The following is a 24,322-nucleotide window of genomic DNA, read 5'->3' on the forward strand; positions in this document are numbered from 1 at the left end:
CAATCAAATATTATAAATTAATCGTTATTTTACAATGCACAATGATATCGTGAAAAATCTAAATTTGTATAAACATCTTTGTACAATTTGTTTAATGTGTTGTTCCTAGAAATTGTTATCATTTTTTTTTTTTGTTATATAAACAAGAAAAAGATGGGCATTTATTAGATCGCAAAGATTATCGTTTCAACACTGTTCACTGACAAATTTTTTTCATATTAATTAAAAATCAAATTCACGATACACGCGCGTATTTTATTTCATTTCTTTCTCCACGTTTTTGATTCTCTCCATCTTGACGAAAATTATGTAACAGAATTGCAAATTAAAAAAAAGAAATGTATTTATTTATTACCTCCATTTTATTCCATTTATAATTATAATCGTTTATTATTCATTTCGTTTCGTATTTATTTTATTTTCATCACATGTTACTTCGTAATATTTATTTCAATCTATTCAACGTATTCTATATTTCAAATTTTTGCGCGCAGCTTCGATCGAACGGAATCCCCTATCGACAACTATAAAGGAACTATTTCCTAGTAATCCTGGCAGGAAATTTATTACACTCTGTCCATGCGTGAAATATACGCGTATCGTAACGCGAATAATTAATATTCAAATCAAATTTAGAAGGAAAAAGAAAAAGAATAAAAATGTTCTTCCCCCTCCCCTCCCCCCCCCCACCCACTCCCCAATGCGCAATAAAATAATTCGATTGAAATTATCGTGTTGAAGGGTTCGCAAGTGAAGTGAAAAAAGTTAGAATACCATTGAAAAAAAATATTAATTGCCAATTATGTAACGAAAACAAATTAAAAAAAAAAAAAAAAAAAAAAAACTAGAGAAATTCATTCGTTCCTACTTTTTCTTTCCTTCTTTTTAATACGAACTAACGTTTTATTAATTCATGACTGTACTCTTCAATTCTACATTAATTAAACACGATTAAATATAAAAAATTACGAATTAAAAAGGAAAAGAAAAAATTCCTTGTTTCATTTTTATCAATTAATTTTATTTCGTTCCTTTGTTTTTTGTTTTTTTTTTTTTTTTCCCCAATTGAATCGAAAAAAACAGAACAATTATTCTCGAAAAAAAGTTTTCAACATCCAAGATTTCGCGTTAATCTGGCAACTTGTTATTCGATTACAAATTGGGGAGAGGAGGAATGGTGGAAATTCCATGGATTTGGTGACCCATTCCCTGAAATGGGTCAAGGTTAATCAAATGAAGGCTACTGTAAGGGCGATTTAAAGCGGTGGCTCTCGAATCTATATCCCTAGCGAATCTATATCGATTCTCTCGGACGAATGAATTTATCTTAACACTTGATCATTAAATTCTGCTCGATTATGGGGAACGATCCTCGTTAAATTCTCGATCCTTCTCGAATAGTCATCCTCGATAGAGTGAGAAAATAAGAAGGAAAAAATTCATTTCGAGAGGCATTTTTAAATACTTTCCTCTTAAGATAATTTTATATTCCTTGGCAATATTTTTTTGCCGAGTCGAGAATAATTTTATTTCCAAATATATTCGCATTCTTGAGAGAGAGAGAGAGAGAGAGAGAGAGAGAGAGAGAGAGAGAGAGAGAGAGAGAGAGAGAGAGAGAGAGAGAGAGAGAGAGAGAGAGAGAGAGAGAGAGAGAGAGAGAGAGAGAGAGAGAGAGAGAGAGAGAGAGAGAGAGAGAGAGAGAGAGAGAGAGAGAGAGAGAGAAATTTCTCGAATTTGAAATTATTATCTTCGAATATTCGAAGAAAGATACTATTTAAAGATACTATATATATATAGTATATGAATTAAGAGATACTATTTATAATTCGTTCGATTATTTTCGAAAAAGTGACCAATATTCGTAATCGCAGATATCGTTTTATTTCTTTATTCGAGGCTCAGAAGGAAAGGGAATGTTGAGGAAAGTTCGTCATCGGTTTCATTTGTGTGCATGTGTATATATAAATGCATAGTAATATAATTCAATTAGAACTTGATTACAGATTCGTTTATCATTGTTGACGCATTAGGATTTCTTTTTTTTTAATATTCTTCTAATTAATTTTTAAATTAAATCAATAATGACCATGACAGGTATGCGAGGTTCAATTGTACACTTATAACTTTGCTGCTATTTTTCAGAATAAAGAGTTTGTTGTTGACAAAACTTGAAACTTTAAAAAAAAAAAAAAAAAACATTTTAAAAAATTTACAATAAGTATGATAAATAAATAATAAAAATGGTATGAATGATTATAATGGTATTTTTAAATGCTACTATTTCATTCGTTTTTTGGGTGAAACGCACAAAACAATGACGATTTGTATTCAAGAATTTACAATGCATTTTATTCGATATTAATCTCAGAATCACATATTGATCGCGCGTATATTGTTTATTTGCATAATTTCTATCGCACATTCAAATGTATTATTATATTCATAAAACCGGAAAATGTACTTACGATACAAGTACATTATGCATGATGAATTTGCAAAATGTATAGTACATTATGCTTTGCATCTTTGCATGAGTCTGCATAATATGATTCTTATTGTAATTTTTATATACAAACGCCAAAATAGAATATTGAAATAATTTATTTCGTATAAATAATAATCTTTGAATAAATATTTTAAAAGAATTGGAGACGAAGAATTAAAATTACTGTAACTAACGAATTGTATCATTTCTTATTAAATAATATACCATATTATCGTGTATCTGTCTGTGGTGTGATTTTAAAATGGAATTGTAAAAAAAAAAAAAAAAAATCGTCGATTTTCTACAACGAAAAAGGAAAAACTAATTTTTCCCCTAGATTTCCCCTAGACCGTTCAAGTTTTCCCCTCCCGCTGGAGCGAAAGATTCGATCAAAATGGGTGAACGACACAGGTATTTCGAAAGTACAAGCGGTGGTAATGGATTTGATTTGCAAAAGTTTCGAACAAACACGGAACGGCACTATCACGACTTGTTGGCCCATCTGTCAATCGCTGGCGACCTTACTTTTGCGCGAGCCTTATTCATACGATAACGTGGATGACACGGATCAAATGGAGAATTGCATCGATCACCGATCATTTTTTCGTGTTAAAAAAAGAAAAATTTACCTTGCGTAAATTCTTCCAAAAATAGAATAGAATTAAGTTCATAGTAATCATAAGTAATTCCAACAGATGAATTTAAAGGTGATGGACAATTCGTAGTGAAGTTCAAGAATTCGATAAACCATTCCAGAGTTTTACTTTTGTATTTTGCTGAATGCGCGTGAAAGGATAGGATAAAATAAATATAGCGTTGAAAAATTGGAATCTTTTTTTTTTTTTTTTTTTTTTTTTCCACTCTATCATTTACTCTGTAATTTAATTCAAACAAAACTCTCAAGATCCTCTTAGTTTAATTTTTAGTGAACTCAGCATTTTTTTTTATCTTTTTTATCCATTTTATCGAACGTGGAGAACGTAGATTGGGTTCGCAAATCTTTCACACTTTATTTAATTTAAATGGAATGAGAATGAAGAAAAATAAAAAAAGGGGGGGGATAACATGTTAAATAACACGTTAAATACATGGATCGTAAAAGCGTATAATTAGCTACTTTATATTATCACATAAGCGTAATAATAATATTACTTTATATCTGATCTATAATTATTAATTTAGGAATTTATAGATATTGAACAATGCTCGTAGAATTATCAAACACAAGGTAACTTGTTAAACTTATGCGTAATGCTTGAAGGATCTGTGTAATAACTTGAATAATATTCAAGGAAAATGTAATGGCATTGAAGCATACGCTTCCGCCTGAAGATCTTGAGAAATTTCTATTTTTATAGTAAATACTCTATAAACAACAAACTGTGCTTATATATATATTATCTTTAACAACTGTCATTTCAACTGTCATTTTTGGAAAAAATTTATGTTTATGTTTCATTGCTATAATTACATACATCATATTTATCGAAATTTACATAAGTAATTATACGTTATTTCTTTTTTTCCAGTCCTCTTTCCATTACATGTGAATTAAAATAATTTTAAGATTTTTAATTTTCAATTTCCATTTGTGAATACTGATCGACTATATTTCTTCGAGCGGTTCAAAGGTTTAATCAGAGTTGCAGCGATCTTCATTGAACGTTCCGTGACACATTGCTGCTAATGAACACGATACCAGGTGCCATTATCTTACACTGTTGTATCAGTGACAGTGCCCTTAGGCTGATGAAGCTGGTTGACGTATGTGAGGAAAGATGGAGTGACAGAATAATATTCTACGAAGGAAGGTATGGGATAAGAGTATGAATAAACGTGTCCGTTCAAGTTTTTATTAAATCGAATCAGTATTTTTGATTTCCTTCCTCTCGTGTTACGTTTTATTAAATCAATTATTAAATTTTTCCTTTATGTATATAAATCGTTTAAAATATATATCTATTCGATAATTTGAAAATTAAATGTTCAATTATTTTGTAAATAAACAATTGAATGAATATAATTTCAACGATGTTATACATTACTTTTATAATTTTAAATATATTTAAAAATAAAAATATATGTGAGCAATTCGCAAACAATTTACAATGATTTATACTTTTATACATTGGATTACATGTCAAACTTGAATATCGTTGAAAAAAGCGTTTTAAAAAAATTAATTATAATATATTATCTTATTTAATTATGTTATTCTTGTTTGAAGTAAATATATGTTCGAATGGGTAAATGACTTGTTTATAATTGTTTTGTTGCGTAAAAAAAAGTTAATGTATAAAAGAGTTGGGTAGTATATTATCGCTTATTCATAATCTATATTGCGTTACGACGAAGCGAGACGAAGAGAGAACTGTCTCTACTCGCTTCGACTACTGAAAAACTTCGATTTTTTTATAACTTGATAAATAAACTTCAATCAACGTTCGTGTACACCATCTTCTACCTTTATTTCTGCTTCCACAACTTCGACTCTTTAAATATATACATCACCAATAATCACATATTACCGTGTGCAACATATTAACACGTGCAACATAACCTCTCAAACGTTTAAATTTATAATAAAAGTATTTCGATCAGGAATAAGACACTCTTGTGTATGTGAAAGCCTTCGAAACATGTGCTAAATTTCGTATTAAATTATTCGAACATTTGAACGAAACGAAATTATTAACGATTCGAAGTGAATGTTGTATAACACGTTGTTGTTAAAGATCCGCGAACACTTGAAATCCTTGTTGCGTTTGCAATGGAAGAGACACGTAATAACACTTTTGTCTCAGTTTAATTATGCAATTACTGTTAAATTACCGATCCTCGATTACATCCATTTTCATTAATCTTGTGTTTCCCCTCGACTCTTTTCGAAAGGATTACTGCACGCAATTCGTGCCTAATAACACACGAATTTTGCACAAGAATGCGAACTCGTAAAATATTAATTTTTGTTGTTGTTTCCTCCTCTCTAACTCTCTCTCTCTCTCTTTCTCTCTAACTTTATCTCTATCTTTTACGTTCTCGAGGCCTGATTTCATAAATGCAAACAATTCTCCATGGTTCATAGCTGGTGTAATCGGATAAGGTTATGTTATTTTTTTTTTTTCTCTCTTTTCAAGTGGAAAGACAAGGGAATAAATTTCCACGTTTTCAAATTCAGTGACAGAAATTAGTGAAAGTCATTGTGTTATGGTTAATTTGTATTTAAATGTTTAGTATTGAATATTGTTATAATATTTTCAAAATAAAGGGGGAAAACAAATATTGCTTTTTACTCTGTCATAAACAGAGAAACGAAATATATCGATTTTATAATTTTGAAAAATTCTTGTTTAAAACTCTCTATATTCAATTTTGGAGATGACAGTTTTTAATTTTACACGTGACAGTCCAAAAGAAATGAGAGGTGAACGATTAAATATTCATTTATTAATTTTGTGACAATTTTGTTACTAGTGTTACTATTTCAAAAAAATTCAATATATATTGTTCGATACTTTTTACATTCGGTTTATTCAGACTCAAACATAATTTTAACCATAATTTATCACACATTCTTAAATTTCAATAATAATTTATCTATAGAACAGCATTCTGTTATTATTAGTTCTTTATATGATTGTTTCTCTCATTCAAATAACTATAGAATTATAATTACAAAATCTTAAGATTGGTATTAAATTATGACAAAAAAAAAAAAAGGGAAGCGTAAAAAAAATTAACAAGAAAAAAAGTATTATATAAAAGGTATGAATAATTCTTGAAATATAATTTCGATATTTATGAAATCTTTATGACAAAAAGCAGTTGCAAATACAATGCATCATTCATTATATGTAACAGAATTAATAGAAATGTGCGAATATCCAACAATATCGAATTGAGATTTCTTGAAATCATTTGAGAAGAGTTTTTTGAAAAAAAAATAATATTATTTTTGAAATAAATCCAATAATTTCGTGCACAGAATATATTTTATGTGAAGTATAATTTAATATATTTTCAATTAAATAATTTATGTTTTAAAAACTTATTAGTCAATATTGTTATTCTTTTTATAATTTTGATAAAAATTAACATATCACTTTTATTATTAGCATTATTCATTTATTGCTTAATATTCTTCCCTAAATTTTGTATCAATAACAAATATTCCATTAAAAAACAAATTATAATAATATTCTCTTTTGATTTATTATTTTTTCATATATTTATCTTTTAATTGATTAAATAAAAAATATAAATTAAAATATATTTTGAACTATTTATTTTTATATTTTTTGATATAAATTTCGAATCTAAATACGAATTTTAAATACGAGTTAAACAATATTCTCTCTAATCAACATTTTAATTTTGAACTTCGTAAACAGTGGTATTCTATAAAAGGCAGGGCGCCCGAGAAAATATACATTCTCTATCAAACCATCGAAACTTACGCATCGAAATTAATACTTTATATTAATTATAAAAATATGAAAATTTTCGATTATTTATTCTCGTAAAATTTATTTCAAATTAACACTATTCCTTCATTTCTTTATTTATTTATTTATTTATTTATTCATTTATTTATATATTAGTTATTTTTATTAGTTTATTTATTTATTTATTTTTTTACTTATTATATATATACATATATTATGGATATTAGTTTTTTTGGTTTTATCAAAACAAGTTTATATAATTTGTAAATGTATTTATATAATAATTTATAAAAAGATTTGAAATACTACTGAAAATCATTCTTTTCCATTTAAATTTAATATTCACTTGCACAAGAATTCAATGAAATGAAATTCTGTTACAAATTTTAATAATATTGTTAATAATAATAATAATAATATTGTTAATAACATTGTTAAATAATATATGTTGTCGAAACCTATTATCTTTATATGCAATAGAACACAGTGCAGATCGAAAATGATTTTGATCATACTCGTTGTAACAATATTTGTGTGCATGTAATTACGATTTAATTAAAATCAGGCGACCGTATGTATGCATTTTTGCACGTATCACTTAAACGATTAGAATGAAAAATTTATGCGGATTATTATATTATATTATTATTATATAATAAATGTAATAATCACTTTAGATTTCAAATTAATAATTTATAACTTCAGATCAGTTTATTCTATCATCGTGCAAGCAGATAGTATCGAATTTGAAAAAAGAATAAAAAATTATTAAATTAGAATTAAAATTTACAAGTTTCTTACAAGCTGTACAATATTTACGTTTTTACGTTTAGTTGGTCCACGTGAAATTTTATATATATATATATATCTTTGAAAAATATTCGTCACAGATAATTTAGAGAAGGTAAACAATTCCCAGATTCTAAAGTTAATTTGATATTTTGAATCAAAGAAAAAAAAAAAATGTTAAATATATTCTCTTCTCTATTTTATTATTACACTTTTTTTATTATAACAAAGTTAAATGCAAATACAAAAGAAAAAAGTAATAAGATGCACAAATGCAGATATTTAAATGACAAAAATTAAAAATTAGAATGATATGCAAACAAAGACATGCACGACATATGCAGGTTGTTATATTCAAGGAATATAAGCAAATTTTTTATTTCTTTTAATCATATAAATAGAAATTTGACTTTCATAAAGATCACGTGTATGATCTGGTCAAATCATAAAGTGGTGTGGAATTTTTGAATTTAAATGATTCGCAAAAATTTTCACACAGGTGAGAAATAAAAATGTTTTACTTTATTGTTGCCACAAAACGTATGACGGAATTGGATTTGAATTTGAAATTACATACGTTACATAACACAGTTTTAAATAAAATAGATAAATATTAACAATGAATGCAAATTTAGAAAATGAAAAGAACATATTTTTTTTTCTTTTTAGATAATGCATTATATTGCATCTATCATTAGAATAATTCGCAATAATAAGTTTCAACGCATTCAACTTAAAAAGGTTAAGTTGGCGAGGAAGATAAATAAAAAAAAAAAAAAAAAAGAATATCGATTAAAAATAAATAAATCTCCTCGTATTTTTTAGTAAATGAAACTTAATCCGAATGTTAACCTCTCATATGACTATACTATACTACGTAAACAAGCATATTAAGATGGCAAGTTGCACGAGAGAAAAAAAAAGAAAAAAAATATTCAAATGTTTCATTGCATGTATAATAAAGAAAAAGTATTTATCAATTTTCATACAGAAAAGATATACGATTAAACGTTTACATGTACATTTGTAAAATATTTCAAACAGTTATTTTAATCTGTATAATAAATTAATCGTATTTAAAACGATTAACCTAGATATATAATGATTCCGTATACGTTTTAGGATACGAAATTTCACCTCGAAAATAGAATTTCTGAATTATCCCTCGAAGAATAGTCGTATCACAGGTTTACGATTCTTAAGTTTTATTAAATTTCATTTCTCTTTATTGCAATAAAGAATCGATCCATGGCCAAACGTAACCTCAACAACATCAAGAATCTCGTGTATTTTTACGCGGATAGTTTCGTCTCGAATATTTTTGCTAACCGCGAACTAAAATAAATCCGAGACCCTTCGATCGTTGATAAAAAAAAAAAAAAAAGAAAGAGATTCTTCGAGAGATAGACTTTGACACGATCTGAAATCGACCGAAGGCTGTGTGTATCGCGTAATTTTTCTGCACGAATCGGCGCATTGCGCGTCCTACATAGAACGTTCGCGACACGAGAGCTTCGAGAATAGCTGTCGCGGCCTTCGAAAAAAAAAAAAAGAAAACAAGGTTAACACCGATGTAACGCGATCCCTTTTGGTGCACTGCAACTACCTGGAGCGTGCTTTATGTTAAATTGCTCGATCGAAAATTTTCCACCATCGCGTCGAACCATTGTAATTACTCGACCTAATTTCATTCGCGGCGACTAGCGCGACACGTGGACGTTGCGGATTTTTATTCGCGTGGGGGAGGGGGGGGTAAATAAATTTCGACCCCGAGAAAGGGACAAATAGTACGCGCTTTGCGAACTTTGTTGAACTTCTGCGTGTTGCGTGTATATATATACATTTAATATTATATATTATATGTAATATAAATATATAAAATATATATATATTTTTGCACAATTGCTGTGAAGAAAGATAATCAAACACGAATAAAATATCAACCTAACCTTACTACTATTATTCATATCTTAAGATGCGCGCGAAAAATATTTCATTAATTATATATAGTTGAGCAATAATTTTCGTCACTTTCAAAAATATTCTGATGTAATTTTTTTTTTTAATTTGTATTTTGGGAATCTCAATTCGGATTTTTTTAAATAAATAAGAGCATAATGAATTTTACTTATCGGAAATGAACATATGTAAAATAATGTTTCGTATGTGGATTTTCTAGAGTACGAAAATCTCGATCGAGGAATTTATTTATTAAATTAATTAACGAGTTGAAATTGCCTTGATGATGAAGAGGTTGATGATCTCAACTCGATAAATTTTTATGCAATTTATTTGGCTTTTCGAATCGACTATCCAAAGATGAATATATTAACACCTTATATATTAATGCAGATGACACCAAAACTTTCTAATTTTACGTATCCGACGAAAATGAAATTTTACGTGGGAGCATGGAAACTTGTCCAAATTTTTATTTTAATTCGCAGATAAGCACGTGCTATTCATTTGGATTAATTTAAATGAATTGGATCACTAATATTCGACGTTACATTAATAACTCACGACTAAGTGTAGATGCTTTATATAAATGTTAAATTGTAAACGATGAGAATTCATGTCATTTTCGTGTGAACGTGTTAAACAATTGACGAATCTAATAACACGGAAAAGGGTGTTAAAAATCGCAACTAGATTCGTTGAATTTGTGAGGAAGAAAGGAAAAAAGCACGATTTTCAATCCAATTCGCAAAAAATTGAAGTTTCAAATTTTTTTTTTCTTTTTTTTTTTTTTTTTTTTTCTCCATTGAAGAGAGGAACGAATCGAATGGCACGTAATATACTATAATATAACGAGTATGAGTGGGATAAAAATGAACGATAAATATATCCCCCTTATTTAAATCTTTTTGCTTGAAACGTATTATGTTCCTCGTTTCGTTTCGTTCATTTTTAATATCGTATTGTTGGCTCGTTAACAAGTTCAGATTCTGAAAGGGAAGTTTATGTAGTGTTTACAGTCAGTTAATAGAAAAGAGTATCATATAAAGTCCCGTTTTACAAAGTAAACGATAATTTTATGAGCGACAATAAAAAAAATGACTTTAGGAAGCAATAAAACCGTAAGGCATAATTTGCAAAACTTTAGAAACTTTATTTACCAACATTGGTAAAATTCAAAGGTTATGAAAATATAAATTAAAAATGCTGTTACTAATGAAGATTATCGTGAAATTTTTCCAATTATCATTTATTCGTTAAAACGAGGATAATTAATTTTAAATGGATTATATTTCCATTCTCTTTTTCTCCATTTTTTTTTTATTTTTAAAGTTACATTTCAACAGCAATTTCAAATTTATTTTATACAAGGAAAAAATTGTGCACAATTTTGTCATAGATTGGATAAAGTTTCTTCCACGTAATACGAGTGGAAGGGGACAAAGCAAAGCACCACATAGAAATTGAAAACTGTAAGCTATCACGATATGAGATAAAGGCTAATGATTCGGTTGATCATTCGGCATTGTTCCAAAAATGAGAAGAAAGGAGAGTTAGAGAGAACAGAGGTTGCTCGAGGTTGCAGGCTGTTCTGTCATTGTCCGAAAGAGGAGATGATAAGATAGAGGCAGTTCTGAGCAATAGTATTTGAAATAAGAGATAAAAATATCTTCTGAATTATGCGAGGAAAAATTAATTTAAAATAATAATTTGTTTCTAATATATCAAAAGCAAAATTATTGTTTTAAATATTTATTCGATCTTATAGAACATAAGTAATTAAATATTTTAAATATTTTAAGTATTGTATACTTGAAATATTCGAATAATATTTTTCTATTCATCAAAAATCGCGTTTACATCTCTATTGTTTCATTCATATATTATTTTTTTTCAATAAATTGTGCTTCCATGTTTTCTCTTTTCTATTGTTTTTTTTTTTCTTTTTCTTTAACAAGTATTTGCATATACTCTTATTTTTCGATCAAGCATCTTTTAATCATATTCTACGTTTCATCATTTTTAAGATAATATTTATAAGTATACATTTATTAATATTCTAATTAATTATTTAAATAATACATGAATACTTGCCATAGATATTATACAGGATAGTTCACCAAGAATTTGCTCTTTTTCATCATATTACCATCTCGTTACAAGGAACGCAATACTCTACTATTCATGTTCTCCTCGTCTTTCGTATCGTAAACTTTTTTTAATAAAACTTCGAGTTAAAAATATCTATTAAAATAAACCAAGTAATAATACTTTTTTTTTTTTAAATTAATATCAATCAATATATCTTCTACGCATCCACTTACTTTAAAAAAAACTACGCGTCTTCCTTGAAACCATTCAACTCCATTTGACACATTTTTTGTTACAACAATGATAACATTGTGGTGGACGAAAATCAAGGTGGTAATATCTAGTCAATTCTGTATGTACTTCCACCACCAGGACAAATCTCCATTTCAACTATTCCATAAACTATTTCCAATCCTTTGAAACGTGGCCAACAATGGACAGCTGTAATTCCGCACAGTGGCGACATCTATGCGGAGAGATCGCTGCAAGGTTGGCTGGCAGTTCGCAGGCGCATTTCCCGGTGCATTCTCTCACTTCAGTCCCGGTTCGAGCCGTCACGTCATTCCTTCCCCGCGACCCATCGGTTGTAGACATCGTTCTTTCTTCTCTCCACGCACACATACACACATATACACACACATACACACATCCATTCTCTCCTTTTCATCGTTGCTCCTGCGGCAAAAAAAGTAAAGTAAAAACGTGCGCGCATCGACCACTACAAATCTCGCGAGCGTGGCTCATAATTCCATAAATTTCATTGGGTTCAAACATCGACACGCGCGTATCATCAAGATCCCTCTCTTCTTCGTTCGTCCTTCCTTCGTCACTCCCACTCGCACTCGTTGTAACGTTACACTCTGGCCACCATACCAAGTCTCTCCCCACTCCGACAACTCTTGCCACTGCTCGTGATGATTCCCCTTCCGTCCGCTGACCGATAAGCCGCTCCACTGTCACGGTCGAAGAAGAAAGAAGAGGGATACGAAGCGCGCTGCCAGCTGTTGTTCCACCGAACACTGTCGTCAGCATTTTCATCTCGGCTTTTGATCCACTTTCTTCGGGGATTCTGACGACCCGGAAACACGGAGTATGTCGCTGATTTCCAATTGTTTTCGACGGCTCACCGGGGAGACACCGTCCAAGAACGAGGTAAACAAAGAATCGTTCGGAGATCCCGGGCCAAGTGTGCACAAGCTTCGTTCGCCGGCCACGCGAGCGACCTCTGTACTCACTTTTTTGTTTTATCCGTGTTCGAATAATTGTAGGAATTAATCGCTTGTTTTTTTTTTGTTTTTTTTTTTTTTGTTTTTTTTTATTGAAACGAAGAAAAATAATTTTTCGCAGTGTTAGTGCGAGCACTATTTACACAATAAATCGTGTCGTTTAATTTCCTTTTTTATTCTCTTTTTTTATTTTCTTGCTTTTTTTTTTTTGTAAAGTGATAATGTGCGAAGAATATGTATTACTGTTTATCTATAGAACTGGAATTATTAGTATCGTAAAAAATTGTGAATTATAAATAATTTTTATTGGTATTTTTGGTAAAATTAATATTACATTTTAACGAGAAGATCTATTTTATTTGTAAAATGAATTATATATAATAATTCATATTTACAAGTCGTTAGTTTATAATATTAAACAATAATAATAATTAGTATTTCTATTTTCTTTTGTTTTTTTGTTCTTAAATTAATATCTGAAAAATGTATCTAGTTGTATGTTTCGCTTAAGATAATCTTTGTTGTTTAATGTATATATCTTATCATCAAACTTTAATTCATATATAATTCAATATATCAAGATATATCGATCTATTGTGTCAAAGAATTAACGCATATAACACATCTGTCCAACTCAACGTCAATAATCAAAATTTTCCACATTATTCAATTTTCATTCATTTTAACGTTATAAACAATTGTAAATTGTATTAAAAATTCACGCGTGTCAACAAATTACGAACATTTTCGTCAGATGTAACAAATCTAACGACTAAAAATACCAATTTTTCCAAGAAATAGTAATTATTCGACGTTTAAATCACGCGAAAAGTATTTATTCCATGCAGCTGACCGACGACTTTCGATCCTCTGTTTGCGTTACCGAGTGACCGCGATTAAACGTCGCCAAATGTGGGTCACTGGAAGAAACTGTGACACGCGGCCTTCCGCTTTCGTGGCCTTGAACCAGCTACCGGCCCAATTGTGCGTCCGCTGATTACAATCCTGGATCCACTGGGCTCTCCGTTATCCAGTTTCGAATTCACTTCACCCTTCCTAGATGATTAATCCGAATTCTTGGCTGGATCTCTCTCTCTCTCTCTCTCTCTCTCTCTCTCTCTCTCTCTCTGCTGGTGAAATTAACTTATTTTTCGCGATTTTTGGATGGCGAAGAGGAAATTCATCACCGTCGATCGGAGAAGTGGGAATCGTTGAAAAAAAAATTTTTGAATTGTTGAAAGTTTCGAGGAAACGTTTAATTAAAATTTTCTGGGTTTAATTGGTCGTGTTTAACGGTGCGGAATTGATAGATTGGTTTCATTGGCTCGAAATCATTATTGGCAAGGAAAGTTGGATGTTAATTTAATTTCATTGTTAGAAATTAGAAATTTAATCTGCTTTTGCGGGAAATGATCAAATAAATTATACAATTATTGAATTAATAAATAATTGGAATTTGAACATTGGCTTCGTTACATTTTTTTTTATTTTTCCTCGCCATATATATATATATAGGTAGAAAAATCTATATATACCACGACGTAAAAAAAGATTCTTTCATCTCGTTTTACCGGGTGTTTTCCAGCTGAACGGCTACAAGGTCACCGATGTGAACCGCATACGAAAAGTCGGCGTCGCCTGCAGAAGCCTTCAGGAGTTGAAGCGTAAAGCTTGCGCGAAACTGAACGTGAGTATAGCGAAATGATTAACGCTTCCAGCGTTTATTCAATCGATCGAGATAATATTGGGTGTTAAAAAAAAAAAAAAAAAAAAAAAAAGATCCAAGACAATTTTTTTTTTTTGAAACGAATCTTTTGCCACTGCGAAAAATCTTTCATTGTTCGACGAAAATTCGAGTATATTTGAAGTGTATGAGGAATACGTTGAGGTTGAGGATTGTATCATTCCGTGATTCGTATATCGAACGAGAATGGGACAATTTTGCATGCAGAGACCTTGAACTTAATTAAAAAATCGGCCAATTTTCGATTGAAACGTCGACGAAAGATCCTTCGAAATGTTGGGATCCTTTCTTCTTTGACACCCGGTAGACATGCTTTCGATCAAAGAGAAGGAGCGGGACGGATAAACAGACGTGACATCGATTAAAAAGGGAGAGACAAAGAGGAGCGCGGTTCCAAGTGGTTCGTCGCGTTGCATGGAAACCGTGATCTCCCACGCCACTTTTACATGTCATGATAAAAGTTGTTGGCTGAAATTGGGTCATAAAAGCCTCGCAGCTGATCCACCTACCTCGCTCCTGGAAAATTGTAACGCCCACACCAACGTTCCATTTTCCAGTATATTTCGTTACAGATGTATATCTGAAGCAGGCCAAGCAGCGGCAAGAGATAAATACATATATTTCTCGAGCCATTTTGCTCGAGGAAATTCGTTGCACGGATTTGCAGCGATGATTTATCGCGTTTCCAACGAAGAATTCGTTTTTTCCAAGACTCGATCGTTCGATATTATTTTGTGCACAGGAAGGGAATATCGAGTTGATTTTGCCATTGCATTTGCAGATGGATAGCTTTGGTTCCACAGTTCAAAGTGTAAAAGTTGATAGAAATAAGTGATAATAAATTAATAAGACTCGAAGTGAAATTTTTGTTCTGACATTTAGAATTTTAAACGCTTGATTTTCCGTATCCATTTGCAAGTTAGTTAATATCAAGATTAAATCTTCTAGTTAGACATTCGACGAAACTACATATACGAGCAAAATTCTTTTCGTGGTGTTTGAATATATTTGTTTCTGGCTTCCTTTTCAATTTTACAAGTGAAATTCACCGATTGGATCTCGCTGAATTACACTGATAACAGCGATTATTCCACGCGTGAAAGGGTAAATACAAAATGGATTTTTCTTCATTTTGTAAAAAAGGATCGATGGCGAAACGAATCTTGAAAATAAGGAATTAAACGATAAAATTTTATTCGCATTCGATCGAGAATCGGCCAATTTCGTTTGCTGTGCTCGAAAACGAAAAAAAATGTCTTTCTATTCCTGAAAACTTGCCAATTTCTTCTTCTTCCTTTTCTTTTTTTTTCCCCCTGGAAATTAGCCAATCTCGCTCGTACTGGAAAAACGTTCAAATTTGTTTTGTCGAAAACAAAGTTTCAACAATTTCAACCGGTCACGTTACCATTATTCAACTTATCCTATACAATCGTTTCTCCTCCTTCTTCTTCTTAAAAAAAAAAAAAAAAAAAAAAAAAAAATTCCAAGACGAGCAATTAATCATTGGATGGTTTAAAGTTTACATGGCACGTGTCGATTCCAACGTTAATCCCCTCGACCTTGGCGCGACCGAATCGCATTCGCCTGCAGCGTGTAGCTGTATCGAACCATCCGGGCCACGGGCAAGGAGCAGCCCCAATGTCAAGGTCGCTGCTCGATCGGTAACCGAGAGACCCGGCCCAGTTCTTTTTTACCGGGCGAGACCCTCTTTTCGTCCGTTTCCCATTCCTCTCTCTCCCCCTCCCCCTTCCTCGCTCTCCCTCTCTTTTTTCTTCTCTGCTCGCCGCGATAAGATTTTGGACGATTCTTCGTTCTTGCGTAACTGGCGCAAGGTTGCGATGGTCGATCGTGATTACGTACGTAGCGTTTGCTCTACTTTATCGATGGAGTTTTGAAGACGGAATTTGATACTTTTTTCTTTTTTACTTTTGAAAAGACGATGAACTGCACTTGCAGCATATAATCCCTCGTGTTTCCAGGTGACAAACGACCCAGCCGAGATCAACATCTACCTCCTCGACGGTTCGTTGATCGACGAGGAGGAATATTTTTCCACGTTGAAACCCCAGACGACGCTGATCCTGCAAAAACCTGGCGAGAAAGTGTTGTCAGGTTGGCGATTTGCTTTCGAATCATTTTTTAAAAAAAAAAAAAAAAAAAAAGGAAAAAGATTTTCGAATTTGATTCTCGAATTCTTTTCAATTCTTTCTTCTCTTTACTTCTTCAAATCGGATGTAACAGGAAAGACACCTTTTTCTTTACGGTTCTAGATGCGGATCTCCTGTACGACACGTTGAGGCGTGTCAACATCGATTTTCTGATCGCCGGCGAGAAAGCGTCCGAATTCCTCGCCGAGAACCTTAAGGCAAAGGTTGCAGTCCTGAACACAGCTTTGAACAAAGACGACTCGAAAACGGCGTTCAGCAGCAGGGACGAGCACCCAGACTGGTTCCAGGGACTGGAGACCAACTGCGCGACTAAGGTGAGTCCTCTTCGTTTCCTTTCTTCAACGAATAATGGGGATGAGAAAGGGGGCACATTTCACTCACATTTGATCGAGAAATTTTCTCGTGAAATTAATCTTGAACATCGAGTGGAATATAATTTTTTTTAAATCGATTTGAATGAAATATTTAGAAATCAATTAACGCGCTACTACGCGTTTTTACGAATTACATTTCAAATTAAATAACGCGAAAATGAAACGAGAGGAAGAAAAAAAAATCGATAGGAATAATTAACGCCCTTCGTGGAAACTTTCCCCATTTATAACTGGGTGCTCGAAGGGGTAGGTTATAAATTTCTGGAACGTGCAGCAATAAAGTCTGGGTCTGGGTCGGCTTGCTCAAGTTAATGCAACAGAATCAAAGCCATCCTTCGACGTTCGATATCGCTCGAGTTAATTAACGTTACATTCCGCCTCCATTCCGGTAAATTGTGTCGTTTATCGGGCTCTCCCCCCTTAAAATCTTAAAGTCGATTAGCCTGACCTTTTCATCTTCCTCAAGTAATGATCGATTATTGAATTATCATTACTTCGTGCACGAAGGTTGGATAGATATTGGATTGAAAAAAATATTATTTCAGGCGCAAAAATAGAAATTCCAACGTTTATCGATCGATCAAATATATCTCGAAAATAAATATAATAAATTTATGGCGGCCCATAAGTCTCTGACGTAGCAACTCCTCCAATCCAATCTTCGATCTGTATATCTACTCTGTCGCAGATCGAATATCTCTGTGGCACGGGTTTCACATAGATAGAACACAAGGGTCCTCCTCTTCTTCTCTCCTCTCCTCAACAACGACCTTCGCCCTTTCCCCCCGTTTCTTCTTCCACCACCACCCATCATCGATTGACTTTGCCACGACCTTGCATGCATTATCCAAGATCCTATTATTTATAGCCCCCTCCACTGTTCACTTTAACAACAACGTATTTAATTCGATATTAAATCAAATTAATTTGTAGCATCCTTGTATCATTGAATATTCAACTCTGTTATAAATCGTTACAGTCATTCTTTAAAAGAAGTCGGTTCCATGGCGACACAACAATTGGACAATTCGAGTAACGAAAACGATATCCAATATCATCCGCCGCTTTGATTACGGGCCAATTATATCCGCGATACCGTGAACACACTGACCCATTTCGACTCGCCATCATTCAATGTAACGGTCTGAAGGATTTTAAATATTTTAAAATTAAAAGCGATCCTTGTTTATCGATCGATGTTAATTAACAATTAACATTTAAAGCGTTGTAACGTAATTACAATTCCCAACAGGAGGCGTATTTGCACCGTAGATGTCAGGACAGGATACGCGGCTACCTGTACAAAACGATCGATCAGATCAAATCGTCCGACGTGTTCTCGAAAGATCCACGTGCCAGGAAGCAGCTTCTGTACGCGATAGCGTTCTTCAAGATGCAACTGAAGGAAGACCATTATTTCGGCTACTACTTCGACAGGAGTCGGGCGAAGATGGGATCGTTGGAGAACAGGGATGAGCGCGACTCGTCGTTGAGCTGTTACGATCATTGCCCGTGCGGGCTGAAGTGGTTGGACGACAGCACGTATTTCCGTTTGTTCGGCCAGCCTTGCGACGACGTTGACGCAGCGAAGAGGAAAAACGAGAGGAACACTGGTGGCGCGAAGAGCGAGGAGGAGGAGGCGGAGGAGACATGCCCGTACAAGATCAGGAGGACGGGGGAGGACACGTGTGTAGCTTTGTGCGACCAGGCGGGCGAGTTTAAGTGTTATGGCGTGTGGAACGAGGAGAAGTGCCTTTACGGGGACAGGCACAAGATCAATCCTTATAGGTCGAGGGAGGAGCTTATTTTGTTCTCTACGTGGAATTTTGATCATAAGTAATTAACAGAGTTACAGCCTGTAATTGATATTATTATTACGAAAGTGCAAACGGTTAATTGTCGCAGAATTATCAATTATTTGATTCCTTTGACGTTACGAAGTTATCATAGATTTATTTTGAATCTCTAAAACGTAACTTTATCCTTCGAAACATTTCTCGAGAAATGAAAAAGCGACACATTTTTATCGACAGAGGGTAAAATACAAGTTTCACGATAAAGATAGGATTGTAGTTGCTTAGTGTTCTTAGACTCGGTTATAAATGTTGAATGATATAGTGACGCGATTACAAGAAATATCGATTGAAACGTAAAATATTTATTTCTGCATTTATCCGTATAATAATATTCATATGCATATGATTTTTTAGGATCGAGAGGTCCAGGACATTAATCCCGCTGCTTCTGAAACTGGCGACACAAGGTACAGCCAACGAGATGGATCTCTTCGAAATCTACGACAATCTATTTACGGTGAAGAACCTGAGGCTGGTTCACATCGTGTGCCATGATAAAGGCTCGCACAAATAATTAGTAATTATGGAAGAGTTAATGTATAATTGATTAATTACGATATTCCAATGAGGGAAATCACTATCATAAAACTACGTAATAATAATACGTGGAACAACCTCTGAACGTAAATGTAACTCTTCGTGTGAAATACGTATATTTACTTATATAAAACTGCTGTTGATAGTTGAAAAAATTAAAAAAATTTATCACGTATATATTATAGTGATTCCGTTGCGCCACATACGTGACAAGCAATATACCGATCGAAGAAACTTTCTTCTTTCTATGATAGATTAAGTCGAAGTTTCCTACATTGCAAAACATTTTCTATTATCCACCGTGGAACCGTGCACGATAGAATCAGTCCGATTAAAAGAAAGAAAAAGTTTTAAAAATCGCATTTGAGATCACGGATGTTCACAGTATTGTGAATTGAAAACCTGTACTTGAAATACTTGTCCATTTCTTCACTTTACAAAGGAGAAATATAACTTGTCTTAGCCGATAAAATAGAAACACGTAATTATATGCACGGTTGATAATACAGACAGACGAGTCCTCAAGAGATAAGTTAAAATACTATACTATCGACGCGAGAACTTTTTTAACACGTTTTTAATACATCTTTATGCATCTTAACGACTGTCACAACTTTCTATCGAATAAGTGTAATAACGAAATGACGTTTTTCCTTCTTCAGCACAAATCTGAGCTTCCTTTTCGGGAAGATTTACGATTTATTGTATACAGGGTTGGGCGCAACGGAATAATCGAGATTAAAAACCAATATTTTCCAATCTATGGATCACAATCCCTAATGAGATCGAATTTTTATTTACGATTATTTAATGTACAACAAATTACTTATTTCGACATATCTATATGAAAAGATTCATCTAGATCATATATAAGTATTAAATATCGCATATCTGCTATGGATTAATATTTCATTAGTTAATTTTCACTTGTTAATATTCGTCGTTAAAAAAAATTATTTTATTCTAAAATAAATGCATCCTTTTTTATACAATTATAAAGAAGAAAAGGGGGTTGCGATTTCAAAGAAATATTGGAAAATACTGATCTAAAGGACTGTTCATTATTTTATTGAAATTGCAAGAAAGATATGGTGGTCACAGGATGACCCAACCTTTTAGTGTTTAGAGTTATTTATCTTTAAAGAATATTATTACTTGATCGAATATCTTTCGAATATTTTTGATTCGACTGGTTGACCGAAGACAAAACCAAAGTTCTGATATATACATATACATATAAATATACTATATAAATATATACATGTACGTATTCGTTATTGACTTTAGAGAATATACATATGTTTATATGTATTATGGACGCGTGTACAGGATGACGGAATAAATATTCGATAAAACATTGAACAATAAAATTGATTGCAATAAACGCAAATAGCTTTATTTGCAATAAACAGATTTGTTTGAGAAAATAAGTAAACGTTAAAATGTATGATATAATATAATTATTATATAGATTTACTTGTTATTTGCAGAATTTATTAAGGAAAAGATAAACTATTGTGTGTCAAGAAAAAGAGATTAAAGTGGAAAATGGAAAAAGTAAAATTCTATTATGGATATATTAATATATGTATTTATATCGTCAGTATTTTTTTTTTTTTTTTTTTTTTTTTTTTTTTCAGTAACCTAAAATCCGACAATATAATATTTGATGATTCATCCTGCGCACGTGTACATGTAATATATGTATACATATACAGGATATTCGGCTGCAGGTATCCAAAAATTGAAAAAATCATTCTACAAGTGAAAACAATACAAAGATAATACAAAAATAACAAAATTGAAAACGAGACATTGATTTTTCGTGTGAAAAAAAATTGAAATTTTTATCATCAAAAATTCACCATTAAAGTCACTTTTCATTTCATTCCGATATCTCAATTGGTTGCCAAGAATATAAGAAATCAAAGTATACTGAATACATAATAAAAATTACGAATGATCTAGTGACATCTATATTTTTTTCTATGTATAAACGCGTCCGTCTAGAAATTGTCTCGTATTTAGTGAAGAGATGCGAGCGAGAGTTCTAAATAAGCGAAAAAGACAGAAACGATTAAAAAATTACTTTTTCTTTACACGATGATATCTCGAATACCGAAAATCATATCGGGATAAGTAAAAATGCTTTTTAAAAAGTAAGATTTCGCGTCTCTAACGATCTTTCATCTATTTATAGAAAATCGTTATCTTCGAAGTTATAGCGGTTTAAAATTCTCCTAGTTTTAATAGAGTTTCTAAGATATATTGGGATATCTCTGTGCGGAGAATCAAGCGAGAGTTTCGAGTGTACGATAAGGACAGAGATAGTAAATGATCAAAAAATACGTTTTCCTTTACACGATGATATCTCGGCAACCAAAAATTGTATCGGGATAAATGAAATTGCGTTTTGAAGAGCAAGATTCTGTGCTTTTAACAGCCTTTAATTGACTTGGCGAAATTCACTATCTTCAGAGTTATAGCGTTTCAAAGTTTTCTTAATTTTAATAAGAAATTTGTTACTTCAATTACCGTGTATTCTTTCATGTAAGTATTACAAAACAAGGTAGAAAATACAATTTTTTTTTTTTTTTACTTTTAATCTTCTCGATCTTTATTTTAGCTTGAAGAATCATCCTTTCAATTTTTAAACGCCTTTAGCTGAACATCCAGTATATAAAAATCTATATATATATATATATATACAACTATATACACAAAGGAAATTATTAAAATGTTTTAGAGACTTGTGCGATATATCTGAAGCTGTGCTTCTTCCTGTGCATGGAGAAAATCTACACGGAAGGACTCGATTCGAATATTTATGTCCTTTTTGACAAATTCTTCTTTTGATATGATTTCGATTGGTCCGTGTTCGTTTCGTCGCGACTCGTCTCGCTCGAGATTTGACGCCACGAGACGAATCATCTGACACACTTTTTATAAAATGATGACGAAGACGACAAATAATGAGAGAGAGAGAGAGAAGAGAGAGAGAGAGTTCAACGTTCAACAATGTGTCTTTATTCTTTGCTTAAGACGTTTATGTACTTAATTTGATCTCGACGAGTCATTGATGAGTCTTTCTTGCGTTTGAAGCAGAGTGCATCGAGGATCATTGTGCTTTGAATCTGTACGCAAAATGCACGTCGAAAGTGCGAATCAATTTAAAATTAGATATTCGATTATTTCTTTTTGAATATTATCATTATTTAAAATTTCAGAAACATAGATTTAGGATATATTGCAATTATATATATTCAAGTTTCAGAGTTTTTAACAGAGTATTTTACTTTACTACAGGTTGATACTATGCTTCTAAGAATGCTTAGGATGACTTATGCATTGTTTATCATTGTGTTTTAACATATTTATTTTTTCCATAGATATCTACATTTTGTCAACCTTACGAATTTCTTAATATGAATGATATAGCATAGAGAAATTTATAGTTTCAATAATTGGCGTGCCAAAAATTAGAAATCTATTCGACTTATTGGCTCATTTATGAGAGCGAAGATTATCCTCGATCGATCAAGAAATGATTTTTCGAAAATTATATCGTCTGTCAATACATGCTCTTTGCGTAATTCCTATTTTATCATCAGAGGAATTCGAAACCAGCAATGTATTATCGGTAAAGCGTGGTAACTGAACTTGTCATTTATCGATTTCCTGATTTTTCGCTTAAAGTTTCTTTGATCGAGTACAGTTCTTCATTGAGAATTAGTCAAATTTAATAATCCATTTGTATTCTCAACTATCTTGAATTTAAACATTGTTATCTGTTGTATAAATTATTATGGAATATTATGCGATCAGATAACACGGTTAAAAGAGTGAGTTCTATCGTACAGAAAGACAAGAACGAAAAAGAGAGAGAAACGAATTTTTTTTTTTTTTGTGAAAAAGATCGTGTCCAGGATAAGTAGACATTGTTATATCACGATTGAAGCTACTTGCGACACACAATGGAGAGAAACTGCACGAAAGTGCGATACTTCCTCGTAGGCAACATATGTAAGCATAGTTATTTTTCAATGTAAAAGCGACTGTGTAGCTCTACTTTAGGCAAATGTATATTTTAGGTACGAGAGAACGAGAAGAAAAAGAGAGAGAAGAAAGAGAAGAGATAAACAGAAAATAAAAGTTGTTCGTTTCTTTTCTTCCCATTTCTAATTTAATCCTTCTCGCGCGTGTTGTAAAAAATGTCCGCAAGAATTAATTGCATTCGATTAATTACCGCGTTGAAACGAGATCATCGAACTCGTTCGTAAGTTTCGAGCATCAACTTTTACGACGTCGAAGATTTCGATGGAGTAAAATTAGAATTTGAACTCGTGACTCCTCGTCGTGAGATTCGATCGATCGAGCGATTGGCCGAAAATATTTAAACACGACAGTATTTTTCGAATTCAAAATTCTTTTCGATAATTATTTTTGAATCTATCGATTAATAACGATATGAATTATTAATTTTAATATAGTTTTTTTTAATACTTTTACTCCATTAAATTACGATAGCGGCCATTTTAACAGATAATTTTTAAAATAACAAGTTAGTTGAAGAATCAGTACGATAATTAATGAAATACTTCTATATATATAGAAGAAAATAAGGCAGTTGATTCGATTACACAAAATA

The 24,322-nt window shown here is 31.9% G+C and overlaps 2 protein-coding genes across 4 annotated transcripts in view; one reads left to right on the plus strand and one right to left on the minus strand.

Annotated features, from left to right (window-relative positions):
* The window catches only part of LOC100869815 (very long chain fatty acid elongase 7), a 76,335-nt gene that overhangs the window by 15,247 nt on the left and 36,766 nt on the right, over positions 1 to 24,322 (minus strand). Inside the window, exons 1-2 of one of the 2 annotated variants that reach the window (XM_086916187.1) lie at positions 12,003 to 12,663; positions 11,773 to 11,922 (exon numbers count right to left, since the gene is read on the minus strand). The exons of the other annotated variant lie outside the window; for it this stretch is intronic. The gene's annotated coding sequence lies outside the window, so the exon portion shown is untranslated. Of the gene's footprint in view, positions 1 to 11,772; positions 11,923 to 12,002; positions 12,664 to 24,322 lie in introns of those variants that run through there. 2 annotated transcript variants of the gene reach the window in all.
* Drep4 (DNA fragmentation factor-related protein 4) lies at positions 12,307 to 23,826 on the plus strand. Of its 2 annotated transcripts, none has more exons than XM_003691143.4 (6): positions 12,307 to 12,921; positions 14,581 to 14,682; positions 16,719 to 16,851; positions 17,010 to 17,221; positions 18,534 to 19,117; positions 19,492 to 23,826. In XM_003691143.4, exons 1-6 carry the CDS (start codon positions 12,862 to 12,864, stop codon positions 19,649 to 19,651), a joined length of 1,251 nt encoding a protein of 416 aa, XP_003691191.2. In that variant the 5' UTR covers positions 12,307 to 12,861; the 3' UTR covers positions 19,652 to 23,826. The 2 variants fall into 2 exon arrangements, with proteins under 2 accessions (XP_003691191.2, XP_086772309.1); XM_086916183.1 differs by having other exon boundaries at positions 12,783 to 12,921; positions 18,534 to 18,967.

The sequence above is a fragment of the Apis florea genome, unplaced genomic scaffold (genome assembly GCF_048593485.1).
Source record: "Apis florea isolate Af1SG1 unplaced genomic scaffold, ASM4859348v1 contig_37_pilon, whole genome shotgun sequence".
Classification (NCBI taxonomy): Eukaryota; Metazoa; Arthropoda; class Insecta; order Hymenoptera; family Apidae; genus Apis; species Apis florea.

Excerpts from the sequence above, each read along its gene's own strand:
- Drep4 (XM_003691143.4), top strand. The coding sequence starts at position 12,862 with ATGTCGCTGATTTCCAATTGTTTTCGACGGCTCACCGGGGAGACACCG. Across the intron at positions 12,922-14,580 it reads AGACACCGTCCAAGAACGAG|CTGAACGGCTACAAGGTCAC; the intron begins GTAAACAAAGAA and ends GGTGTTTTCCAG. Across the intron at positions 17,222-18,533 it reads AGACCAACTGCGCGACTAAG|GAGGCGTATTTGCACCGTAG; the intron begins GTGAGTCCTCTT and ends AATTCCCAACAG.